The 26,033-nt window shown below is 35.9% G+C and overlaps 5 protein-coding genes and 1 long non-coding RNA gene across 6 annotated transcripts; 2 read left to right on the forward strand and 4 right to left on the reverse strand.

Annotated features, from left to right (window-relative positions):
• Positions 1 to 2,307: 2,307 nt before the first annotated feature.
• On the forward strand, positions 2,308 to 3,598 carry LOC130743555 (F-box protein PP2-B11-like). Its single transcript, XM_057595803.1, has 3 exons — positions 2,308 to 2,599; positions 2,697 to 2,815; positions 3,166 to 3,598. Exons 1-3 carry the CDS (start codon positions 2,351 to 2,353, stop codon positions 3,596 to 3,598), a joined length of 801 nt encoding a protein of 266 aa, XP_057451786.1. The 5' UTR covers positions 2,308 to 2,350.
• Positions 3,599 to 4,800: 1,202 nt separating this feature from the next.
• LOC130749673 (uncharacterized) lies at positions 4,801 to 6,400 on the reverse strand. Its single transcript, XR_009023017.1, has 2 exons — positions 5,933 to 6,400; positions 4,801 to 5,437 (listed from the first exon to the last, which is right to left on the reverse strand). It is a non-coding gene; the product is annotated as an uncharacterized LOC130749673 (long non-coding RNA).
• A 4,916-nt stretch (positions 6,401 to 11,316) lies between these two features.
• On the forward strand, positions 11,317 to 12,999 carry LOC130743556 (putative F-box protein PP2-B12). Its single transcript, XM_057595804.1, has 3 exons — positions 11,317 to 11,576; positions 12,082 to 12,200; positions 12,582 to 12,999. The coding sequence occupies exons 1-3, from the start codon at positions 11,328 to 11,330 to the stop codon at positions 12,997 to 12,999; spliced, it is 786 nt and encodes a 261-aa protein (XP_057451787.1). The 5' UTR covers positions 11,317 to 11,327.
• A 1,504-nt stretch (positions 13,000 to 14,503) lies between these two features.
• Positions 14,504 to 16,290, reverse strand: LOC130749402 (cytochrome b5). Its single transcript, XM_057602757.1, has 3 exons — positions 16,077 to 16,290; positions 15,000 to 15,066; positions 14,504 to 14,891 (listed from the first exon to the last, which is right to left on the reverse strand). The coding sequence occupies exons 1-3, from the start codon at positions 16,164 to 16,166 to the stop codon at positions 14,641 to 14,643; spliced, it is 408 nt and encodes a 135-aa protein (XP_057458740.1). The 5' UTR covers positions 16,167 to 16,290; the 3' UTR covers positions 14,504 to 14,640.
• Positions 16,291 to 17,550: 1,260 nt separating this feature from the next.
• Positions 17,551 to 20,017, reverse strand: LOC130709541 (putative pentatricopeptide repeat-containing protein At3g01580). Its single transcript, XM_057558928.1, has one exon. It carries the CDS (start codon positions 19,812 to 19,814, stop codon positions 17,721 to 17,723), a length of 2,094 nt encoding a protein of 697 aa, XP_057414911.1. The 5' UTR covers positions 19,815 to 20,017; the 3' UTR covers positions 17,551 to 17,720.
• Positions 20,018 to 21,402: 1,385 nt separating this feature from the next.
• On the reverse strand, positions 21,403 to 23,593 carry LOC130748703 (60S ribosomal protein L13a-4). Its single transcript, XM_057601945.1, has 4 exons — positions 23,197 to 23,593; positions 22,465 to 22,581; positions 22,275 to 22,362; positions 21,403 to 21,828 (listed from the first exon to the last, which is right to left on the reverse strand). The coding sequence occupies exons 1-4, from the start codon at positions 23,466 to 23,468 to the stop codon at positions 21,685 to 21,687; spliced, it is 621 nt and encodes a 206-aa protein (XP_057457928.1). The 5' UTR covers positions 23,469 to 23,593; the 3' UTR covers positions 21,403 to 21,684.
• Positions 23,594 to 26,033: the final 2,440 nt, after the last annotated feature.

Raw genomic sequence — 26,033 nt, forward strand, 5'->3', positions numbered from 1 at the left:
TCAGTAAACATTAGAAGCCAAACAATATAGAAAATGCAAAGATATTCTTGATTTTACTATGGAGACAAGCGTGCCTTTCTGTCCCTATGGTTTCCTTTTTAAGTGGATCAAATATCATGACTCTTGGTAACGAAGGTTCTTACTTTACTATTGATTGCATTTCATCCACTTGAAAGTCAATTATGCATTTGTTTTTGGGTTACATTGCAGGTGCTCAAGCACTTGGACAGAAAAAGGAGTAAGCGTGACTTAGTGAAAGCACGAACTATCGACATCAACCAGACATTAATAATAAAAAATAGTTTTTTTTATACATCGAAAAATTAACGGCATGAAAAAAGAAAACTAAGCACCGCTAGAGAATCCTTCAGAAGAATCAATTGAAGCTCACTCTCCAGCTGGGCAATATTACGAATACTAGGGGCCAAGAGACGTGGCCATGCTTCGCAAGCCAGTCTGCTGCGGGAGATATTAAAAAATAGTTTATTAAAATAAACATAACTTTCAAAATCAAAGTGAATATTCTTCCTCTTGTAAAAAAAAATATCAAAATGAATGCGAGGTATGTTTCTTTTGGAAGATAAATTTATCAAATGGGAATTTATAATTCGGGTGGAATTTTTGTAAAACTTCAGCTAAGTGCAAAAAAATGGAATGGATTTACCGCCTAATAATTTATAGAGAAAGTTGTGACAAGAAATTTTTTTGTAGGAAATACTATTTTATTGAAAATATATAATTAGAATGGCGACAACACCATTTTTAAGGTCATCCCTAAAAAAAGTGCTTGGCAAGTAAAAAAGTCAGTAGCATTGGCCTAGGTATTTGAGATTTTGCAATAGGTACTAGGTTTAGATCTCATTGCCACTATTATATGAAGAAAAATACAAACACAAGTTTTCAAATTTTGGCTCTTATCTGTGTAGCTTTCTTCCTCTTCTCTTTATCTTTTATTTTTGTTACATTTTGAAAGCTCTTCTCTTTATCAAATTTGTTTGTCTTGTCTATTAGCTAATCACCGGTGGACAGAACACAAATTTTAATGAACAATGCTATATGATGAAAAAGAAGACTCGTCCCCATTGCACTTCTACTCATCTATGTTGGAGCAGTGGATCCAGGTAGCAAATAAAACCCGCATGCCAATGTAGACATGATTATGGTGTCCGAAGCTTTTTATTCATCTTTTTATCTTTCAACCAAAAGAAAAGACAGCGACATTAGAGAGATAAATTCATTCAAAACAACTAGAAAGGAGATAGAAATCGAGTAAGTGTGAGTTTGATTTCAAATCTGGAGAGGTCAAACGTGGATCCAGAAATTCAAAAGCAACTATTTTTTGCTTCTGAAAACGTGGATCAGGACCAAACGTGGATTCTGGATAAGTTTTCCAATGGTAAAATGTCTACCTCGTGCATCGCAAAAACTGAAAGCTAGCAACCACCCCGAAAAATGACATTTAGTGGAATTGCCGTTAAACGTCATTTTTCGTCAGAGAGACTAAAATCAAACTCGTTTACACACTCAATGACTAATTTGACCATTAACCCTATAGTTATTAATGAATTAAGAGTTTTTTATAAATAATTTTTTTTAAAATTATTATTTATATATATGTGGAAATAAAAAATAACATGTGTGTGCCACGTCAGTGTCCGCCTCACACTCTACACTCTCATTAGAGCTTCGCCCTCCAACGAGGATTGAACCCAAAAAGTCCACAATTGTAGGGACATGGAGCAAACTTTATTCCGATGAGGGACTAAAATCAAACAATATGACAATCACAATGACTAATTTGATCAACCCTAAACTTTAATTAAAATATATATATATATATATAATTTTTATATATATACTATTCAAATATTTAGTTATTTAATTTAGATTTTAGTTTTTTTAAATTTTTATTTTTATTTTTACTATTTTTTTCTTAGACTTCAAAAGACAAAATTATTTTTTAAAAAAGGATAATTATATAATGTGAAATTAATATACATACCATTATCCTAGAGAATTAATATAAACTATTAGAAATTATTATATTGGTGGATATGTTTGGTTTTTCATTTTAATTATAAATCATTTTATCAAAATTTTATATAATAAATTGTGAAAATAATTTGTGTTGTGATTACACCACGTGTCATTAGTGTGAGTTCATGGTGTTAAGATCACAAATTCGGGAGAAAAGGTGTGTGTGTGTAGTATAAACTTATGGGTTAAGCAATTGACTTGAAAACAACTTTCCAAAGTGCTATATATAAAAGATAGATTGGGACACACAATTAGGGCAAAGCACAACAATTATCGAAGTGGGGTAAGAAAGAAAGAAAAAAGAGAGTAAGATATGGAATTGCCGGAAGACTGCATCACTGACATACTGTGTCGCACGACTCCATTGGATGTCGCCAGGATCTCTGTCGTTTCTAAGATCTTATGCTCTATCACTAATTCTGACACTATTTGGAATCATTTTCTCCCTTCTGATTATCATTCCATCATTCCCCAGTCTCTTTCCTTGGGCAACGCTCCTTCAAAGAAATCCATTTATCTCGCTCTCTCAGATCACCCTATCATCATCGACCAAGGGAAAAAGGTAATACTCTCATCAATCTAATATGATCATTTCTTAGATTAGGGTTTTATAGATTATTAATTAGTCTTTGGTTGTTTTCTTATTGTTTGAAATGCAGAGCTTTCAATTGGACAGAAAGAGTGGAAAGAAATGTTACATGCTTTCTGCCAGAGCTCTCTACATTTCTATCGGTGACGATGAACGATACTGCCGCTGGGTTACCATTCCAGAGTCTAGGTCAGATCTTCTATATTGAATTTTATTCTAGTTTTTTTGGATTGCATTTTATTTTTATTTTATTAATTAATGGTCGGACTTGTCAAACAAAAGTCACGATGTTAAATAATCTCATCTTTAGTGGATCAATAATAAATCTATAAAAATTAAGTAAAAGACATATGAAGTTTATTTTCAACTCATTTATTTTAAACATATAGTCTGCTTATGATAAAATTATTTAAATTTTGAGTAAGGTACAATGTCACTTAATTACGAGTTATATTGCGAATGTTTGTCTTTTTGTATCACATGTCTTTCTTGTACATATATCCTTATGTAAAAATGTTGCCAACCTCTATATTGAACAGGTTCGAAGAAGTTGCCATGATTAAAGATGCATTATGGTTTTTTATATCTAGGAAGATAAATACTGTTGATTTGTCCTCAAACACTCAATATGCAGCTTTTCTTGTTTTCAAGTTGATCACCACTCAGTGCTCTTACTACGACCAAGGGTTGTTATCGACACGCATTTTTGGAGGCCCTTTCTGTACTAAGGATGCTTGTTTGGAAATGAGGTTAAACGCGATGTCTATTGACAATATACTAGAATGTCCAAATGTGAGAAGGGATGGTTTGTTGGAGATTGAGATGGGGGAGTTCTTCAATTCAAGCCTAGAAGATGGTGAAGTGGAGATGTGGGCTATGATTCGAAAGTGTTTTCCATTGAGGGGCAATTACTATCTTGAAGGAATAGAAGTTAGGCCTAAGATATCTTGTCCCATAAGAAATATTAGATAGGCCTAGCAAATATGTTAGAGGTATTTCAACTTTTGGGGTAGAAAATAAACATATTTGGCATGGTTCCCAAATAAATTTGTCTTTTATTTCTTAGTTTTTGACAAAATGAACTTATTATGTGCTTGTTTAATTAGTCAATCTGAATTTGAAAGCACTGTGAAAATGCATTCATTCCTAATATACCTTTTTTTTGTCTATCACTTTGTGTTACATGTGTATATCTAGGTCTCTTTTATTCCTTTCTCTTCATATGGAGTGTTTAACCCTCGTGAATATTTATAACAAATTCATGAAATTGCAAGTGAGTTTTTACTGAATTTCAAAACTATTTTAGCTTGCTTTTAAAAACCACAAAATATGGTTTTGTGATTATGATTTTTAGTTTCTATAACATGCAACTTCATCACCACCATCACCGACCACCACCATCCACCACTGTCAACACCACCATTGTCGCCACCTCCACCCTCCACTGCCACCACAACCACCTTCACCGCCACCATTAAGGTCACCACATTCACTTGCATCCTCCACCAATGTTGCCACCACCACCACCCTCCATTGCCACTACCACCCTCCCACACCACCACCATTACCACAATCGCCACCACCACATCCTTTCCACCACTATCATCGTCATAACTACCAGGTAACATCCCATCTCCACAGTGGCGGATCCAGGATCTAGGGTCAGAGGTTCAAATTTTTCAAATTAACACATCGGTAAAAATATAATTAAAAAATAACTTCAATATATTTATATATCAGAAATTATACAAGTCAGTTAGAATAGTTCCCACATTAAATGGAAATGGGATACCGAATGCCTTTAGTAATAAAAAAATGTATTTTAACCTATTTAGGACTAGATTTACCTGCTAACAATATTAAGACCGAAAGCCAAAAATAACTATATGTTAGAGACTTAGAGGAAAGTAAAAGTTAGGGAACAGGTTTGCCAATTAACAGGTTCAAGCTAATTTAGCTCACCACTGGTTAATTGTTTTTCATGCCAACCACTTGGCTTTATAATTCTAATTTTTTCACATAATTATCAAAGATTCAACTTTCAACCCCATCAAAATTTATCAAGTGTTGGCTTCATTAGAGGAGAGTGTGGTGGAGGTTTGAGAACGGAGGCTTCACAATTTGGAGGCTTAGAAGGAGAAGAGTAGGGACAGTAAGGACAAGCAAGAACAATATTGAGCAAGGGACAATATTGAGTCACACATCTATCTATGTTGCTTGATTTTTTTTTTATCAACAAAAAGAAGGTATATTAATATGGGAGTATTAGGCGTACCCCAAACCAACTTACAACAAAACCACAAATATCTGTGAAGAAAACAGGGCTATGCAATTCTGTGTTGCCCCAGATAATCCTTACACAAAAATTCAACCCTTACAAGATAACTACCAATTCGACAATACTAGGCACAATTCATAACAGTACACAATTCAAATCAGATTAGTTCAGCTTTCCAATGCCTCTAGGGAGCCTACGATTTACCACACGATGCCTTAGCCAACCTGCGCCTCATCATGATCAGATATTCTCCAAACAGATTCTTGGTTGTGTGAGCCATTCATATAGTGAGTATGTAAAGCTGTTGTTCCTGACCCTTAACCAGTTCCAAGTTCTTAATTGGGCTATCTCTACCACTCTCCCTTCCTCCTTTTGATCATTCTTGAAGAGGATATCATTCCAGTGTAACCACAAGGACCAAAAGCTATTGCTAACCACACTGTCTTCGCTGCCCCTTGTTGCTTTAGTGTTCTTTGATCACATTCTGGAAGTGCAGTAAGAATTCCTAGCCATTTGTAACACATTGACCAGACCTGATGGGAAAAAGAGCAATTAAAAACAAGGTGATTTTGGCTTTCTTCCACCTCATTACAGAAAACACATGAAGAACTCTCCCCATTTTGAATGATACCCCTTTTATGCAAGTTTTCTCTAGTCTGCAACCTCCCCCAAAAGAGCAATTAAAAATCTATGTTGCTTGATGCATCAGATACAAAGGGAAAACTAATTGCTACATAGAATTTAATCTAGAGGCATTAAGAGTTGTTTTTCAAATCACTCTTCTTAACTAGCTAAACACTTCTGAATAATTTATTTCAAATTTTCAAAAGAATGATTTAACAATGAACTTGTAAAATAACAACTATGTTTCACATTAACAAAAACATCCAAATTTGTAAAATAACATGAACTTGTCCATAGATGAAGGGGTAAATACATTTAACAATGTTTGTGATACTAATTTGCTGAATGTGTAATCTTTATCAAGTCCTAAACATTTCTGCATTTTAACAATGAAATGAATTTACCCAGAATATGGTGATGAGTGAACATGTCTGCCTTTGTTTCCTCCCCTCTTCTTATAGGCCTTCAAATCAATGATTACCCAGAATAAAACTCATGAGCAAGAAAATCTACCCTATTCCGAGAAAATGCAGAGAGCGAGAGAGATGATAGCAAATTTGCGAAGAGCATCTGAGAAGAGAAGACCAGCGAATGTATAGCAAATTCGTGCAGTGGCGTGGCCGCGTGGGTCTGGCCTTGGGTCTAAGAGAAGGAGAACTGGAGAAGCCGAGATAGAGAGGCAGAGGCGTGGTGGTGGACTGGTGGTGGCCGGCGGTGCACTGGTGCGTGTGTGTGCTTGACGGCTTGACCTAGGGTAGGGAGAGAAAGAGGGTGAGGGGATGAGCAGTGACTAGTGAGAGAGAGGTCTTTCGTGCAAATTAAAATGAATAAAGTACACTCACCCCTCTCAAGGTTTGTTAGAATTACATTCCACCCCATTCTTGTCTAAAATCTACACCCCACCCCATTTTATATAGATGCAAATTTAGTGACGAAAAATATTCTTCATTAATAATTAGTTATTATTTAAATTGTTAATCAATTATTTCAAAAAATATTTTCAATATAATCCAATAAATTTAAGGCTTAATTGCACTTTTGGTCCCCCAACTATGGCCTTCCTGCGAAAATCGTCCCTAAACTTCAAAATTAGCAAAACTCGTCCCTCAACTATACACACAGTTGCACTTTTGGTCTTCCGTTAGCATTCCGTCAGAAATCTAACTGAAAATGATGACATGGCCTTTCTTAATTAATTTTAACTGAAAAAAAAAATTTTAATTAAATAACAGCAGGTTTTTAAAAAAAAAAAAACAAAAGTATTTTTAAGAAATTCAAAAATACCTATTTATTAATTAATGATTAGTGAATTAGTTAATTAAATCTTCTTCTTTCATCTTAACCCTAAATTCATCTTCAACTTCTTCCTTCAGAACCCAAATTCCAGAATTTCAGATCCCATCATTCATCTTCTTCATCCCTAAATTAAGAAACATAACCCATCTCGCCCTTTCCCTGCACCAGAACCCATCCCTAAATTAATTATATGCATAGTTACACCCTAAATTAATGATTAGAAACAGAAACCATCTTCTCCATCTTCACAGATCGATGAAAAGGAGAAGAAGGATAGTGGAGAAGTCGCAGATCATGATAGTGGGTTATAGGTCTCGCAGATCTGAGGATGGTGGAGAAGTCACAGATCTGAGCATGGGAGGGAGAAGGTTCTGGAAACTGTGGTGTAGATACAGGACATGCTTTGGAAACTGGCAGAGAAGGGTTTTTGAGTCGTCCTTTGAATTTCCAATTTGCTTTAATCAACATTTAATTGGGTTTATCAGCAAAGGTAACCAATTCTAAGTGTCTCGGCCTTGGCTTGCCATTCAAAAATTGTGCTACAAGATTGACAGAGAATGAGAGAAATTAATCATGGGTCGTGGGGTCATTGATTTGTGGTTGCAAAGTTGCAAATAATCAATTAACTTGGTCCAAAGTTTCCTGGACTATAATTAACGAGCACATATTTTATTTTTTTAAGGTATAACAGATTCAATGTGTCAGTTATTGATGGTTTGAGGATTTTTGTGGTGGTTGTTTGCTAAGTGTATGATGAAGATTTTGAAGATAGAGGAAGAAGATGAAAAAATTTGGAAAAAAATTGAGGTTTGATATTTTTGAGTTTGAAGAACTTGGATTTTCTGGAGAAGACCTATGGGGGTTATGGTATTCTTAGTGAAGCTTGGAGATGATGAATTTGGGAAGATGAAGAAAGAATGAAGGTTGTAGAGTTTTTGGTTTTGAAGAACTTAGATTTTCTGGAAAAAAAATGAAGAAGATGAAGAGTATGATGAAGATGATTGAAGGATGTATGAAGAAGATGAAGAAGTGGATGAATTTTTCTGGAAAAATCCAGAAAACGTTAGTTTTTGGATGGAAAAGTGAGGAGGGACCAAAAGTGCTAACGGGGGTTAACGCCAGGGAGGCAAAATGGGATTTTTAAAGTTTAGGGACTCTAATGACACATATCGCTTTCGTGGGGGACCAAAAGTGCAATTAAGCCTTAATTATATTATTAATATTTTTCAATTAAAATATTATTAAATAATACCACATCAGCAATCTGTTAGATTTCTGACGGAATGCTAACGGAAGACCAAAAGTGCAACTGTGTGTATAGTTGAGGGACGAGTTTTGCTAATTTTGAAGTTTAGGGACGATTTTCGCAGGAACGCCATAGTTGGGGGACCAAAAGTGCAATTAAGCCTAAATTTAAAAATGAAAACATCACAGTCCTCCTCATTCTCTCAATCGCGGTCTTCCTCCATAAATTCAAAATGCAAATTCTGCAATAGCACACCCGACCGGTTTACAAACCATATCTCGAACATAGGGAAACATGCTTGTGTTTTCATATTTGGTAATAATTCAATTTTAATCAAAATAATCTCTTTATACCTCAAATTTTGAAAATTGGATTGTAGACCCAAAAAGCAAGACAAATGGGTGAAGAAAATAGAGAAACAAAATTAAGAAATATGAAGTGGATCGGAGGTTATTAGAACCCAACGATGCGGTGGAGCACCTTTTTTAACAAAATCCAACGACATCTTAAACCAACAGAGCGTTCGCTTGCAACTTAAAGGGGGTGAAGTTCACAAGAAGTAGTTGAACATATAGCTTTGGGAATGTGCGATTCATGTTCTGTGGTTCAGGTCGCAACAAAACTTTGATGCATGGTGGTGCCATGGGGTTTCACATTCTGGGACAGTGGCCGTCGTGTTAAAGGGAGCAAAGGCTTGGTGGTGACCGTTTGTGGTGAGAAATATGATTTGGAGACAGATGGGACGTGGACTTAACAAACAGAGTGGATTATTTTTTTAAATTTAATTCAGTAAAATTATTTTCATAAATTAATGTATGATAGTGTATATGCATTAAACTTATTTAAATTTTAACTAATTAGTAATTATTTTTTATTAGTGACGAATTTGTTTTCGTCACTAAATTTTGCCTTTATAAAAAATGGGGTGGAGTGTAGATTTAAAAAAAGAATGGGGTGGAGTGTCATTCTGGCAAACCTTGAGGGGGGTGAGTGTATTTTACTCAATTAAAATTTTCAGGGGGGTTCAAAAAAATAATTATACAGCGGGTAAGCGGAAAAAAAAATTATGGGGTTCATCTGAACTCGCTTAGTCTTAAGTGGGTCCGCCCCTGCCCCTCCACCACCACAACCACCTCCCCCGTCACCACCATCGCCACTGGCGTTGGCACCACCACCCACACTACCACCTTCATTGGCGTTACAACCCCTATCACTGCTGCTGTCGCCACCACTGCCATACTCCACCACCGCTGCCGCCAACAGTTAATATTGAAACTCTACCACCATTACTACATGCCTCCTCCATTATAGTGCCGCTACCGATCATTGTTATGAATTCACAAAGTTGATCATTATTGTGATTATTGCGGATTTACAAAGTTGACAACAACTTTTTTAAAACTTAAAACCTCAAAAAGAACAAAAGCTGAATTTATAAAACTGAAAACTAGTTTTAATTTTTAAAATTTTCAAAATAAAAAACCACCCCGAACGGGGCCTATAATCGTAGAAACTTATCAAGTTTATGCACTTAATTAAAATATTCAACAACCAATATAATTCAATAAAATTAAAAGAACCATGTCAAATTAAATTAAACGTTGCAAGGCTCCAAGATGGTTGTGAATTTGAAAACAAACGTCTTCGTAAAAATGAAGATGAAATGGTTTTTTTTATTTTATTTCCAAGTGATTCTAGCCTAGTTTTTAAATAATAATAAAAAATTGCACCTCTTTCCACCACCATTGCTACCATGACCCTACATGCGCCATTGCTACCAAATTTTCTGCAATTTCAAATAATCACCACCTGTCACCACCTGATCTCGTCCTCTGAGTCAAACCATAAATCTCGCAGTGGCTTTAGATCGTGGTCGAGAGAGAGAGAGAGGGAGATAGAGAGAGAGGGGGGGGGGGGGGGGGTTTCAAATTGGTAGTGGTGGAAGAAAAATGTGGTATCATCACTCCCTCTAGTCTCTCTTCCTCCACCCTAAACGGGTGGTCTCGCAAGTTTCTTCAGTGGTGGGTGCAGAGAGAAGAGTGTCCTTAAAAATGGGGATAAGAGAGAAGAGTGTCCTTAGAAATGGGGAGTTCTCTAGTTGAAATTTTTCATATTTATATGTCCTTCCTTCTTTGAAGAGGTAACTGAAGAAGCGAGAATCTCTCTTCTTCTTTTCAGAACTAGACAAGGAGCATTGTAGTAGGTGGCTTATTCCTTGTGGGTTTTGGTTCCATGGAGGGAAGACTCGATTCTTTCATGGTGGCTCATGGGTGTTCCCATGGAGGGCCAATGTTAAAAGAGGATGAAGATGAAGGTGCTTCTTATTTTTTTGATATTAGATTTAGGTTGATGTTGTTTTTTAGTTTTGAAGGTGGAGACGTCTGTAAAATTAGATTTATATAGATTGACTTTAAAGTGGGAAGATGAGATTGAAGTGATGTTTTTATGTTTTTTTTAGTTTATTTAACAATTATATTAGTATAGTTATAAATGAATTACGAGTTTTTTATAAATAATTTTATTTTTAATAATTATTTATATATGTGGAAATTAAAAATAACATGTGGTGCGCCACGTTAGTGTTCGCCTGACACTCAACACTCTCACTAGAGCTTCGCTCTCCAATGAGGATTGAACACCAAAAGACCACAATCGTAGGGACATGCAAACTATATTCCGATGAGGGACTAAAGTCGAACAATATGACAATCACAAGGACTAATATGATGATCAACCCTAAACTTTAATTGAACTATATATATATACTGTTTAAATATTTAGTTATTTAATTTAAAATTTTATTTATTTATTTTTATTTTTACTATTTTTTCTTTAACTTTTAAAGACAAAATTATTTTTAAAAAATATAATTATATAATGTGAAATTAATATACATATCATTATCCTAGAGAATTAATATAAACTATAGAAATTATTATATTGGTGGATATGTTTGGTTTTTCATTTTATTTTTCTAATTTTAATTATAAATTATTTTTTTAAAATTTTATATAATAAATTGTGAAAATAATTTGTGTTGTGATTACACCACGTGTCATTAGTGTGAGTTCATGGTGTTAAGATCACAAATTGGGAGAAAAGGTATGTGTGTAGTATAAACTTATGGGTTAAGCGATTGACTTGAAAGCAACTTTCCAAAGTGCTATATATAAAAGATAGATTGGGACACACAATTAGGGCAATGCACAACAATTATCGAAGTGGGGTAAGAAAGAAAGGAAAAAAGAGAGTAAGATATGGAATTGTCGGAAGAATGCATCACTGACATACTGTGCCGCACTACTCCATTGGATGTCGCCAGGATCTCCATCGTTTCTAAGATCTTATGCTCTGTCGCTGATTCTAACACTATTTGGGATCATTTTCTCCCTTTCGATTATCATTCCATCATTTCTCAGTCTCTTTCCTTGGACAACGCTCCTTCAAAGAAAGCCATTTATCTCGCTCTCTCAGATCACCCTATAATCATCGACCGGGGGAAAAAGGTAAATACTCTCATCAATCTAATGTGATCATTTCTTAGGGGGTGTTTGTTACAAGTTATCAAAAATCATGCCCGGGTAAGTGGATTCCCAGGGATATTATGATATGAATGTTATTCCCGGGCATCTTTTAAAAAGTGTTTGGTTGATAAATTCAATTCCCAGGTATGTTTTTAAATTTTATTTAATTAAAATATTTAAAAATATAAAATTTGTAGTAAAAATAAAAGTTAGTGGGAAATAACTTCCATTCCCATGGGAATACAAGATACCCATCCTTGAACATGGGAATGAAGTTTGGAGAAAATCAATGTAAATTGCATGCCTGGGAATCCACAATACCTGGGAATATTTTTTCTGAAACTTGTACCAAACATGGGAATGTTACATTCCCAACCTAACTTACCCGGGAATCTTTAAAGATTCATTCTACCAAACGCCCCCTTAGATTAGGGATTTATAGATTATTAATTAGCCTTTGGTTGTCTTCTAATTGTTTGAAATGCAGAGCTTTCAATTGGACAGGAAGAGTGGGAAGAAATGTTACATGCTTTCTGCTAGAGCTCTCTACATTTTTAACAGTGACGATGAACGTTACTGCCGCTGGGTTACCATTCCAGAGTCTAGGTCAGATCTTCAATATTGAGTTTTCTTCATTTTATTCTATTTTTTTGGATTGGATTTTATTTTTATTTTATTAATTATTGATCGGACTTGTCAAACAAAAGTCATGATGTTAAATAATCTCATCGTTAGTTTTTTTTTTGAACTTAAAAGCGAAATCAATAATAAAATCTATAAAAATTAAAGTAAAAGATCGATGAAGTTTATTTTCAACTCATTTATTTTACACATATAGTCTACTTATGATAAAATTATTTAAATTTTGAGTAAAACATTGTCATTTAATTACGAGTTATATTGTGAATGTTTGTCTTTTTGTACCACATGTCTTTCTTGTACATATATTCCTTATGTAAAAATGTTGCCAACCTCTATATTGAACAGGTTCGAAGAAGTTGCCATGCTTAAAGATGATTTATGGTTTTCTATATTTGAGAAGATAAATACTCTTGATTTGTCCCCAAACACTCAGTATGCAGCTTTTCTTGTTTTTAAGTGGATCACCACTCATGGCTTTTACAACGATCTAGTGTTGTTATCGATGAGCATTTCGGGAGGCCATGTCTATACTAAGCGTGCTTGTTTGGACATGAGGTTAAAAGTGTTGTCTATGTACGATATACGAGAATATCCAAATGTGAGAAGTGATGGTTTGTTGGAGATTGAGATGGAGGATTTTTTCATTTCAGGCCTACACGATGGTGAAGTGGAGATGAGTGTTAGGATTCCAAAGAGTTTTTCATGGAGGGGCGATTTCTATCTGGAAGGAATAGAAGTTAGGCCAAACCATAAGAAATATTAGATAGGCCTAGCAAATATGTTAAGGTATTTCAACTTTTGGGATAGAAAATAAACATATGTAGCATGGTTCCCAAATAAATTTGTATTTCATTTCTTAGTTTTTGACAAAATGAACTTATTATGTCCGTGTTTGTTATTTATTTTATTTGCTCGTTTAATCAGTCAATCTGAATTTTAAAGCACCCCGACAATGCATTCATTTCTTATATACCTTATTTTTCTTTATATCTCACTTTGTGTTACATGGATATATCTAGGTCTCTTTTATTCCTTTCTTGCTTATCATATAAAGTGTTTAACCCTCATGAATATTTATAACTACTACATGAAATTGCGAGTGTGATATTGAAAGAGTGAACCAAAACAATATACATAGCACGAGTAATAATAGTACATTGAAATGTGTTGCCTTAGAGCACAAATTGATGTATTTATTCACACAAGTTACATGCCTAAGGCACTTAGTCTAATCAAATATGTGCACTTAATTAAGATATTCAACAACCAATATAATCCAATAAAATTAAAAGAACCATGTCAAATTAAATTTAACGTTGGAAGGCTCATTCAAGATAGTTGTGAATTTAAAAACAAACACGTTCGTTAAAAATGAAGATGAAATGATTTTTTGTTTAATTTCTAAATGACTCTGGCCTAGTTTTTAAAAGAGTTTAATTTCTATGCACCGACGGTGTAAAGTTTTTTTACACCGTCAAGCAATCAGATTTCAAGGACGTGAGAAAATCTCTCATTTTATTTAATTTCATTAATTGACGTGACACATTCTTAAAATCTAATTGGTTGACGGGGTAAAAAAAATTTACACCGTGGTGCATCAAACTTTTTCTCTTTTTAAAATCATAAAAAAAAAATTGCACCTCCTCTTTCCACCACCATTGCTACCACGACCCTACATTTGCCATTGTCCCCTTCCACGGCCACCACCCAACACCCTTTACTGACACTACTATCACCATCACTTTGCACCCTCTGATGTGTGCATTTTATATACTTTTCCATCACATTACATATTTACATTGCATTATAGCATCATTTAGCTAGTTATACTATGTTTTTATTTGTTTTAAAATGAACCTCTACTTTAATCTATTTGGCACTGGATGTAGGTGGAGGAAACTTAGAAGGAAGGAGAAATTATAAAAAGTTCAAACACAACACCTAGGAAACATTGGGAATTAAAAGGCAAGAAGAGGAACATTAGTAGCAAACCGCTCCCCGGCGGCGATGGAGAGTAGTGACTGTGCGAGAGGACAGAGAATCACATATCAATGGCGTAATTTTTTGCATTAGAGCACTGGGACACTCAGAGAATAAGCTCCTTATTGGGCTACAATGCCATTGCCAAGCCAATAAGACTAGTAAAGGAAAAAAGGATCTTCCTACCATTAAGATTACACGTTCCCACTGGAAAATGATAGCTGATAATGATAATAATAGTTTGCTTTCAAATGAGTTTTTTATTAGTTTCTTGAGAATCACCAAAATTTTGGAAAGTCAATGACTGAGAAAGACAATTTGATTACAGCAAATTAAGCAAAACAAGCACAATACCACATGGCAAATCCTACCAACCCCTCATAAAAAACACTAATATAGTTAAGTGCCTTTGCAGTACAAATGATTATGTTGATTTAGTATAGAATCGAATACCAACAGCCAAACCCAAGATAAACAAGGGGACAAGAAATTGGAGGATCCTGATTATGAACTCTGATGTCTTGTCCTGATTATACTGAGGCTGTTTTGGAGGAGTGTACTTAACACTGGAGGGGATAGTTGATGTATCAATGTCTCCAACATAGAACTCATCCATCATGGAAACAGCACTAGTGCTGTGACCAATATCATCGAAATCGTTAGATGCATCTTTCCCTGCAAACATGCGTCATTTGGATTATCAAAAGGCATTCACATCTCAATTTACTGAGATCATTATGTATGACATATTAAGAGCACTCAGAGACAGTGATTGTTGGATACCTGTGGAAGACAACAGGACATCATCGCCGCCAGGGTGGTCCTCTAAGAACTTTGTCACATTATAAACCTGCTCCAAACAAGAAATAGTAAGGTAAAAATGAACAAAGGCCACTAGCACAGCACAGCATGGTTCAAAATCAACCAACAGATCAAAGACCAATTACAACATAAACAAAATGGAACAATGGTATCTTCTTAATATCCCAAAGACACATGACTCAGTAGTCCTTAGCATAAAACTCAACACATATGATTATGATCTGTAAGAACGAGGAACGAATCCAAACAATTTCTATATCTTGTGATTGTGTTTCAGAGAAGAGACAACAACACCAAGGGTAAGTAAATCGAAGTCACAATCCCAAAGTCTTGCCTCCGGTATAAAATAAATAAACAGTTTGTGCAACCAATCATCAAAAACAAAAACTTGTGCAACTTGAAGGAAGCAAATTACAATGAATAAAAATTTGGAAACATCAGAACATGTGAAAAAATTTCTTATTGCCAGAGTTTACAAGTCAACAATGAAGGAAACAAGCAAAAACCGAGCGTTTAACGCTTCCTCCTGTTTTAAAAACCTATTCTTCACTCCCTGTCTATCAACTCAAGCCTTTAAGACAATGAACAACACAATATATCATGAAAGCATGTTCTGATACACACAACCATTAATCATCACCATCCCATTTGTCAAAGATTCCCACAGAAATTCAATTTCATTTCACCAAGATGATAACAGTTATTCAAGCATGGCATCAACTAATTTTACTAGAAACAAAACAAGCAAGAAATCCCAGGAAAAAAACTAATCCAATGTGATATATGGCTAAAAAATTAAGTTTAACAACTCAAACTGCACTCCAGGGAAAAAAAAAGTTGCAAATAATATAACCTTCAGACAATTCAAACACAAAATGAAAGCACCACCAAATTTTCTGCAATTTCAAATAATAACTATACAGAATGAAACCCTTGAATCAGAACAATTCTCGGAATCCACACAGATCTAACTAAACCTAGTCCCCAGACAAAGATTCTTACAACAAAACGAAACTGAAGAAATGTTGGAAAATTCACCTTGCCATGAATGACAAGCCAACAGTCTTTAACATTGCTGTGCTCAGCGACCTCAGCCAAAGTGAAGAGCTTGGTGCCTTCCCCACCCATTGTTGTGCAATCGTTGTAGCTCCAAACTTCAGAGGCTTTGAATAAGGAGGAGAATGGGGGTTTGGTGAGCAATGAATGGCAGCGTTTGGTTGGTTGGTGATGAAGTAATGTAATGGGTTGGTGAGGGTGGGATGGTATGGTTTAGTCAAATACAATAGACAATAGTCACACCAAACCTACCTAGCCACTTTTTCAAACAATTAAATTAAAACTCTTGTCAACCCAATTTTCAGAAAATAAAAATCATTTAAAATAATAATATAATTTATATTGAATATTAAAATATAATTTTGTCCACATGACATTGATTTGCGTGTTGTGAGAAGGAGAAGGTTTTACGTACCACCAAATTGCAACATTGTGTTTTGTAGCAAACTGCAAGTGTAAAATGCGTTTTGCTATTTGTGGAGGGAGAGTCATAGAGGCTACATCATAAAATATACAAAACATAATGTTGCAATTTGGTGGTACGTAAAACCTTCTCCTTCTCTAATTAACTTGAATGCTGCATCTATGAAATATATATATATATATATGCTGCATAGATGCAGCATTCAAGTTAATTAGAGAAGGAGAAGGTTTTACGTACCACCAAATTGCAAACTGCAAGTGTAAAGTGCGTTTTGCTATTTGTGGAGGTAGCGTCGTAGAGGCTACATCATGAAATAGCTGCACACAATGTATTGTGACTTAATTAGCTACTACATAACCTATACTCCTCAACCTATTAACATATGTATTTCCATTTTCTTCACTTTGGCTTTAGTATAAGAGGATGGGGGCGTGGAAAGGGGGGTTGTGTGAAGGAGGGAAGGTAGCGGCGGAGGAGTGCGAATGGTGAAGAAGATGAGAGTGAGCCCTAGATTTAGAGATTTCGAGGAAGGGTAGGTTGTAATGAGGACATGTGAAGGGTACTTTGAATTTGAAATTTGAAATTGGTGTATTTAGTGGTATTAGATGTAAAGTTGTGCATTCATTTAATGATTCTTTAGAAAGTGGAGGCTGAAGTAAAATGTGGTGTTTGTAAAGGGAGAAGATGACATAACAATATGGTGCTGATTTAATGAGGAAGATAGTGGGAGAGAGAAAACGAAGGGGAGGAGATAGTGGGAGAGAAGAGATGGAGATTGAATAAAATAATCAAAATATTAAAAAGGGGACGAGGGATTTTAGGGAGTGAGGATGAAATAAAATAATGTCAAAAAAGGGGACTTGTTGTTTTAATATTATATAGATACTTACTTCCCTAAAAAATATTATATAGATGGGTCTCCAAGGCAGGTTTGAACTAATATGAATCTTTCATCCAAAATCCTAACACAAAGTATATACAAGTTGCTAATGCTTTCAACATGTATATACTTGTTCAGAACTTCACTTGTAATTATGCAACTAAAAGAACAATCTTGAGAACCAAAACAAAGAAACAAACAATAACAAACCCAAAAAAATTTCCTCCCCAATCTGAGTACATGCAGTCAAGCATCCAAATAATGGTAAATATCCTTTAAGCTATTCAAATGGGACAACTTCCCCCCATTCGAAGAATACAATTTACATGACTTCCTCTATCTTTAGTTGATGTTCATAACATTCTTCTCTCATCTTCACATCTAATTTTCTCAGAACTTCAAAAATCTGATCAGATTCATCATGGAATCTATCACTAGCTACAAAACTGTGAACCTCATTCTTTAACTCAACCATACTTTGACCTAAAACCTTCTTCAATCTATTCTCCTTAATCAATGACCTAAGTTTTGCAGCATTATGCCAATTCTTGTCCACACAATAAATATTTGATAAGAGTGTATAATACCCTGCATGGTTAGGGTCCAATGGGAAAAGATTCTTAGCTGCAACCTCCCCCATCTTTATATTATGATGTATATGGCATGCACCAAGTAAGGCTCCCCATACATGAGGCCCAGCTTGCATGGGCATGTTATTAATAATGTCCAAGGCCCTATCCAACTCTCCCATACGACCAAGAAGATCAACCATTATCCCATAATGCTCTGAATCGGGCATCAATTGATACTTGTTCACCATTATATCAAATATCGTTATCCCTTCTTCAACCAAACCTGCATGACTACAGGCAGATAGAATTGAAATGAAGGTTACTTTGTTAGGCTTAAGATCTGAATGGTTAGCCATCTGATAAAATAATTTCAAAGCCTCTTCTCCTTGCCCATGGAATCCATAAGCTGCAATTATCGAGCTCCAGATAACAACATCTTTATATGCCATTCCTCTGAAAACCTTGTTAGCATTATCTATGCTACTACATTTTGCATACATCTCTATGAGAGATGCACCAATATACTCATTATTGTCGAATCCACTTTTAGTTACAAAAGCATGAAGACATACAGCTTGCTGAAGAACCCCCAATTCTGAAATAGCTGTGAGTATCTTCACTAGAGCCACGGCATCAGGTCGAACTCCATCCGATAACATGTTGCAGAAAACTTCCATTGACTTGTGTGCCATGCCAGTTTCAGCATAGCCACCAAACAGAACAGCCCAAGCAACTACATCCTTTTTCGGAATTCTGTTGAAAATATCAACTGCATTTTCCGGTGAGGAGCATTTCAGGTACATGTCCATCAGAGCTGTAGAGACAGTGGTTTCCAGCTCAAAACCATAACTGACAGCTAATTGGTGAATCTTCCTACCTTCTTCCAAATAAGAAGCTGAAGCACATGCTCTCAATGCACTAACCAAAGTAACCCAGTTGGGCTCAATTCTCTTATCTATCATTTCATTGAAAAGGTCTAATGCATTAGTTGCAGCTCCATTATCCGCATAACAGGCAAGCATTGAGCTCCAAGATATAACATCCTTATCAGGCATTTCCCTGAACAAAATTTCTGCACTCTTGATAGAACCAGTTTTTCCATATAAATTTAGCAATGAATTAGCCAAACTTAAGTGTGTGTCTAAACCACATCTTTTTACAAAACCATGTATACTTCTTCCAAGCTTCGAATCAGATAACTGAGCACAAGCCGAAGCAGCGCTAACAAGTGTCACCGGATCCGGACTCACTTCCTCCAACACAGCCATTCGTGAGAAAAACGCGAGCGCGAGCTCAGGAGTACCACTCCGCTCATAACCCGTTACTATCGAAGTCCACAAAACCACATCCGGTTTCGGATACTCCATAAAAACTTCCACAGCATCATTCATTTCTCCACATTTTGAATACAGCTCAATCAACGCCGACCCGACAAACATGTCACCATCTAAATTCTCCTTCTTGAGAAATCCATGAATCATCCTCCCCACCTCAAGCTTCTGCAAACCCACACACGACTTCAACGCGATAGATACCGTGTGACTATCCGGTCTCGCAGTGGCATGCATTCGCCGGAATAGCGATAACGTCTCTGCCCATTCACCCTCAGCACGATATCGCCTAAGCAGAGCGTTCCATAGGTAGACAGACTTGTCAGGCGTTTCATCAAACAGCTTATGTGCATGGTGGATGGAAGCGTGTTTGCCATAAAGAACATTGAGCTTTGTCACAATGAAACTATCATGGGTGAGGCCAAGTTTTAAACATAGTGAGTGTAACTGTGATGTTGATTTCTCACAGTGGCAAGTTTCCAAAAGTGTTGCTATAAGATCCCTCCTTTTCATGTACAAAGACTAAACCAGTTACTTGGCAGGTTATTCAAGTTCCCTGGCAACACGCTTATTTTCCTGTATATAAGATGGCAAGCACAACACTTTTTGCAATGTCATTACTCATCATCAGGGTAGGTTGAAGAAAATTGGGAGAACAGAAAAGAATGAGAAAAAAAAATGAGATGATTTTTGGCATTTTGGTTGGGGTTGGAGAGAGGAAATGAAAAGAAAAGTGAGAGAAAGGAAAAATGTATCTAAAATGATATAAATATCGTTGGTTAAAAATTAAGTTATTAATTAATTTTGAAAAAAATATAATTTAAGAAATATGTTAATAATGTTTATTATTATGAACTATTAATATTTGTTTATTATTATTATTATGAAATATGGTAAATTGTATTGACATCATTTGAGATTTATCATCGCTGCACTGATCTCTCATCTGTTAATTAACAAGACACTAACTGTCATTATTTTAATGGGTACATTGTAGTAACCTCCCATAAGGACTACCATTATGGTAATGACATCTCTTAAGATTTATCATTATAATATTCATCATTCATCTGTTATTTTAAATGATATATGAAGGACACAATGACTTTGATCAGGTGGGAGATAGCTATCAATAAAAAAAGGCAAGATTTGGTAAGGACACCAAGAAGAGAAAATCAAGAGAGAATGTTAGATTGCCTTTTTCTAATTCTTTAATTACTTTTGAAGAAATTGCTAAGACGCTTTCAATTTTTTTGAGAGGATGAGTGCAAGGCACATCATAGTATGATCTTCTAGCACGGTAAGGGATCACTAATGACTTGTTTGATAGTAATCCCAGAAATTAAAAGCTTTGATGTCGCTTTTTTCATGAAGGATATATGGTTAAGTATGTTTTTAGTCTTTAAAAACTATAATGGTGAATCTATGTTAGTTCCCACAAAAATTTGCATAGCTTTTAGTCCCTTAATTTATAAGAATCCTAGTCAGATATAGACCGACCACAAGGTCTTAGTACATTAGTTTTAGTCCCTGTAAAACTTATAAATCAATTTCAATTCATTCTCTTCACTTTCTTCCCCTAACCCTAAAATCAACTGCGGCGGCATGTTTGCTTGAACGAATTTGCCACATTTGAATGGTCCGAAATATCCCATGAAAGTTGAGAAACTATGCAAGCATGTTACCAGGAACTGAAAACTCAATCGCACCCGAACAGTCAAGGTCACAACTCACAAGTACAGGACAATCATGTTTTCAATAGTTAATTTTTTCTGACCACTTAACCCTGTTACGATCAGGTTCATTAGAAAACAGCATATCTTGGGTAGTTGTAAAAATAACAAGGGCCAAAGACAAGTGCATTGCACAATCACAAGTTCAATTGAACAAACTATGAACGACAATTTTATTACGAAAATTCAACGGCGACCTCCACTCTCCATCAAAGTTGAAACAAATTTTGGGAAAATTAATGAATAAGGAGGGTAAACGCTAAGAGCTTTTATAAAGGCAATTGAAGTTACATGGTTGACAAAATTCTACGTAGGGAGCATGCGGCTACAAAAACAAAAAGAACTTCTACGCAAGGAACATTCCAACAAAACAAAAACAAAAATGCTTGCTATTACCAGAAACAAATTTGGCAAAAGTTAACCTACAGAGAAGGTTGGATAAGCATTGGAACTGTAAAGAGTGTTTTGAAGCCAATGGATAAAAAGTCTACAAAACATGTAATAGATAATAAATAGTTACTCGCCAAAATCAACACTAAATAGCTTCCAGAACTATCAAATCTAGGATTCATTGACAAATACAACCGCCAACAAATTTCAAAGGAAAATCAATTTGGTATAAGTACCATTTAAAGCAGTAACAGAGGCTCTCAATACTTAACAGGAGCAAGGATATCAAGTTGGGAACCAAGCTTCTCATCAGCAACTTTTTCTGCTTTCACCCTCAATTTGTTGAGTTGCTTCTTTCTCTCGTAAACAACCTGTGCTTTATCCTTTCTCTTCTTTTCCAACTCCTGAGAACAACGAAACATCAACTCACATTTGGAAATCACAAAAGACACAGTACATCAAACCAAATTTCCAGAAACTTAATTTTGATTTTCACTCAAAACACAGAATAAAAGAACATGAAAGAGCATGAAAGAATAGGACAAAAACAATTCTACAGATAATCTCTACATGAAAGAACTTGCCGATAATTATCAAAAGGATTTAGCTCTTCTAAAGTGAAGGAGTTACTTTCAATTTAGAGGAAAACGTAAGAATTCACAACTGTAAATTGTGAAATCAATGGATGAGATTTAAAAAATATGTAGTTTGTTATACAAGTAACAAACTACATGTAAAAGTAAAAGATCACAATCTCAACTTATAATTTCTCATATAACCAAAAAATGCACAAGTTGAACATAAGTAGCATAGCAAAAGGAAGACGGGATATTAGAAAGCAGGAACTTACCCTGATGGTATCATAGTAGTTCCATCCGACCTCAGATGACAATTTACCCAACAAGCAGTATTTGTGTCCCTTCTGAAGCCTCAACACCCTGATTTAATTAATTAAAGACATGAGGTTCACATAGGATAGGATTGACTTGCAAAATGTCACGATAAAATAAAATAAAAACAGATCAAGAAAGACAACATACTTGAGAGCATCTGGGACAACCATTCTCTTGACCTTGTCATATGGAGGAGGGATACCCTCATACACCTTCAAACGTTCAAGAGCAGCTGCACCACGCTTAGTCTTGTGTGGTATCATCCTGAAAAAACAGAAATCTCAGAACCTTCTTCACACAAGAAAGTAACATTGACCAATCCTTTTTTGCATTCGACGAACCCATTCAATCATTCTAAATGTTCATCACAGCCGTTAGTCTATGAGGGAAGATTTCAGCAATGATAAACCTCCTAATAGAATCCTAGTACGAGAAGATTCATTATCATTAATCTAGCATGCTTCTAAGTCACTTTCCTTCATACTTCCATTTACTTTATTATTCAAAAACAGCGTCAAACAAACAAAGTTGGCAGACATTAACATACATAGAACAAATCACAAGTACAGCCTCCCATTTCAAATTCATTGACTTCTCTAACTAAGACTGCAAAAAAACACTAAGAGTTCACCAGCCACTGAATATTGAAATCCACTAGTCAAAGCAAGCATAATCGCAATAGTGAAGGAATTAATCAGTCCCCATAATCATCATTCACTCACAAGCACACACAGTTTGATAGCTCATTCAGCTGCTTTTACAAAATCAGTTCAGTTTTATACCCAAAAACAAAGAGACCAAATTCATCAAAACCCAACACTGCAAATCAAATGGCAAAAGCAATGCATAAACATGAGGAAACGAAAAAGGGGAACATACCCACGAAGAGTGCGCCAGAAAATCTTGGAAGGAGCACGGAAATGGATAGGACCATGAGAAGGTTTGGTGTTCATGCGCTTCCGGAGAAACCTCATGTACTTCATCTTCTGCCTGACGAGACCACCAGACATGCAAATCTCCTCACACCGAACCACCACCACTTTCTGGCCGTTGAGAAGCTCCTTCGCCACGATCGAAGCAAGCCGACCCAACATGTGGTGGCGCGCATCCACCACCACCCTCTTCGCGCAGATCCCTGAACCTGACACCATTCTCACTCTCTTCGCCTTTGGCGGCTGCTGCTGTTGCTGGTGTTCTGTCTGCAATTCGAGGGTTTTGAATTTGAGGAAGTGACCCTGCTCTAATAATTAGGGTTCTTACAGCCAACCCAGGCCCAACAACCCAATATCAATTTTTGTTTTTTTATTTATTTATTATGAAGTGTTTTGGTAATCATTTTAGTTTAGTATGATTTATTTATTTATTTTTATCAAAGTTTTGTATGATTCTCAGGCCCAACAAGTACTTCATAATATTTTATGGTGGATGGGAAAGAAAGACAAGAAGACTATAAAGCTAAAAGATCTCTAGATAAAAGCGGCAAGATAGGAGGTGGCGGGGAGTCCAACTCTGTCATAGCGCATTGCAATTCCGCACCAAGTCTGTCAAGGAAGTCTGCTGGCACATTCACTTCACGAAACACGTGTTGAATACGAACATACCAATCTCGCGATAGGAGAAGAAGCAAGTCCAATGAAGCACTTCCATAAACATAGAAGTTATATCGATTCTGCTTCAATGTGTCCACCAACTCCAAGAAATCCGACCCACAAACAAGCTGTTGAAAATTTCCTCCTCCAAGTCATCAACAACCTCACACTCAACACCTTAATTTCAGCTAGAAGTGCATCACCCCTAGGGATATCTGCATAAAAAACCCCAAGCTGATCACCAGAATAGTCACAAAGAACTCCTCCTATACCCATACAATTGCGCGTACTGATATAGGCACCATCAGTCATCAACGGAACACAACTCGATGAAGGCAACGACAAGCGAGCCTGATTCCTCAACGAAAATTGGTGAGGCTCCGGAGATCCAAGACAACTCGCGTAGTCCAGGAGCTCCCGACGAATCCCTTCACACACATACACCATAGTCCATCGATTAACACCCATAACAATCTCATTCCAACATCTCCAAAGACTCCATAAGACAGCAGCAAACAGAGCAACATTATTCCCTCGAGCTTGGGCCTGAACCCACCCTTGAATCGAGTGAGAGTTAAAGCCTGGCCACGTAAGAGCATTAAAGGGTAGCCACACCTCACGGGAATGCGAACAATTCCTCAAGCAATCCAAGTTATCCTCAGTAGCATGCGAACACCGCGAACAACTAGGGGACGCCTCATGGTGGCAACGAAACCGATGAGCAACGAAACGATCAACACCTTAACCTTCTATGGAGCTCTCAACGTCCAAACCCAAGACCAATCCTCAGTAACTTCAGCACTCTGGTGTCGCTGATTAAGCCAATTATACGCAAGATCCGACAAATATAACCCATGACAACATGGCGTCCACACCCAAATACCATGACGACGAGGGTCCAATACGAGTTGAATAGCCAACACAGTTTGTTCAAACTGAACAGGGAGAACAGTAGACGGAGAAGAGAGATCACATCCACCATTCCTGATCACATCCTTTAGATAGTGCGTCGTATTGGATTTAGTATGAATGGAGGAAGTCTCACCGTTGCTAAGCCGAAACTTAAAACCACCCCGAAGAAGATCTTGAGCCTTTAGCAAACCCCACCTGAAAGACGACGCTCCCGGGCGCGCTATATCATTCAAAATATGCATCCAAGAGAGGCACTTATGACAAATCACCAGAACCCATAACTTATGGGAATCTTGAAGAATGTCCTAGACCAATTTGCCTAGGAGAGTCAGATTCGACAGTGAAACATCTTGAACACCAAGGCCACCGCTCTTCATATCCTAAGTAACAATCTCCCATTTGACAAGATGCCACTCACGCCCCGATGACCGAGAAGACCATATAAAATCTCTAGAAGCCCGATTAATGCGCTAAGCTAATTTACTGGGCAGCCAAATCACCTGCGTTGTGTATGTCAGAACCGCAACTATCACTGATTTAGCCAAGCAAATCTTGTACGCCTTGTTTAATAGACGAGACTTCCAAGATGATTGACGTTTGTGAATGAGATCAACCAAATAAAGAAACCTTTGAAGTGTTACGCACCATCCTTTTAGAGGGAAACCCAAATTAATAGCGATCGTGATCACGAACAAAAGTTTTTTATTTTATTGTTTTTGACAATATAAATTTTTTTCAGTTTTTATTTTATTGTTTAATATATTTATTAGAAAGTAAATTTGATTGTCTGTTACAATGCAACACTTGTGTTTTATTTATGTATTTTATGCTAAACTCAAGTGTGTTTTACATATATATATATATATTATATAGATAGATTTTATTATTACCATTTCTATTTTAATTTTTCCTCATTAATAATTAATTTTGAAATAAATAGTATTTTTAGTTTTAAACCTGAGAAATCGAAAAACTTTTGCAATGAGTAATTAATATATGAATACTATAAAGATATTAATAACTAATTAATATTATTGTTAATGTGTATGTTTGGTCAATTTTAATTTTATATAGCCATATTTATTGATATTGATGGTTTTTATTTTAATCTCATAATTTAAATTTGAATGGTCATAATGGTTTTTTTTTATACATTGAAAAGATAAATTACATACTCCAATAATCGACCCATGGACCTTCGCCTCCTCAATTCTT

This window comes from Lotus japonicus, chromosome 3 (assembly GCF_012489685.1).
Source record: "Lotus japonicus ecotype B-129 chromosome 3, LjGifu_v1.2".
Classification (NCBI taxonomy): Eukaryota; Viridiplantae; Streptophyta; class Magnoliopsida; order Fabales; family Fabaceae; genus Lotus; species Lotus japonicus.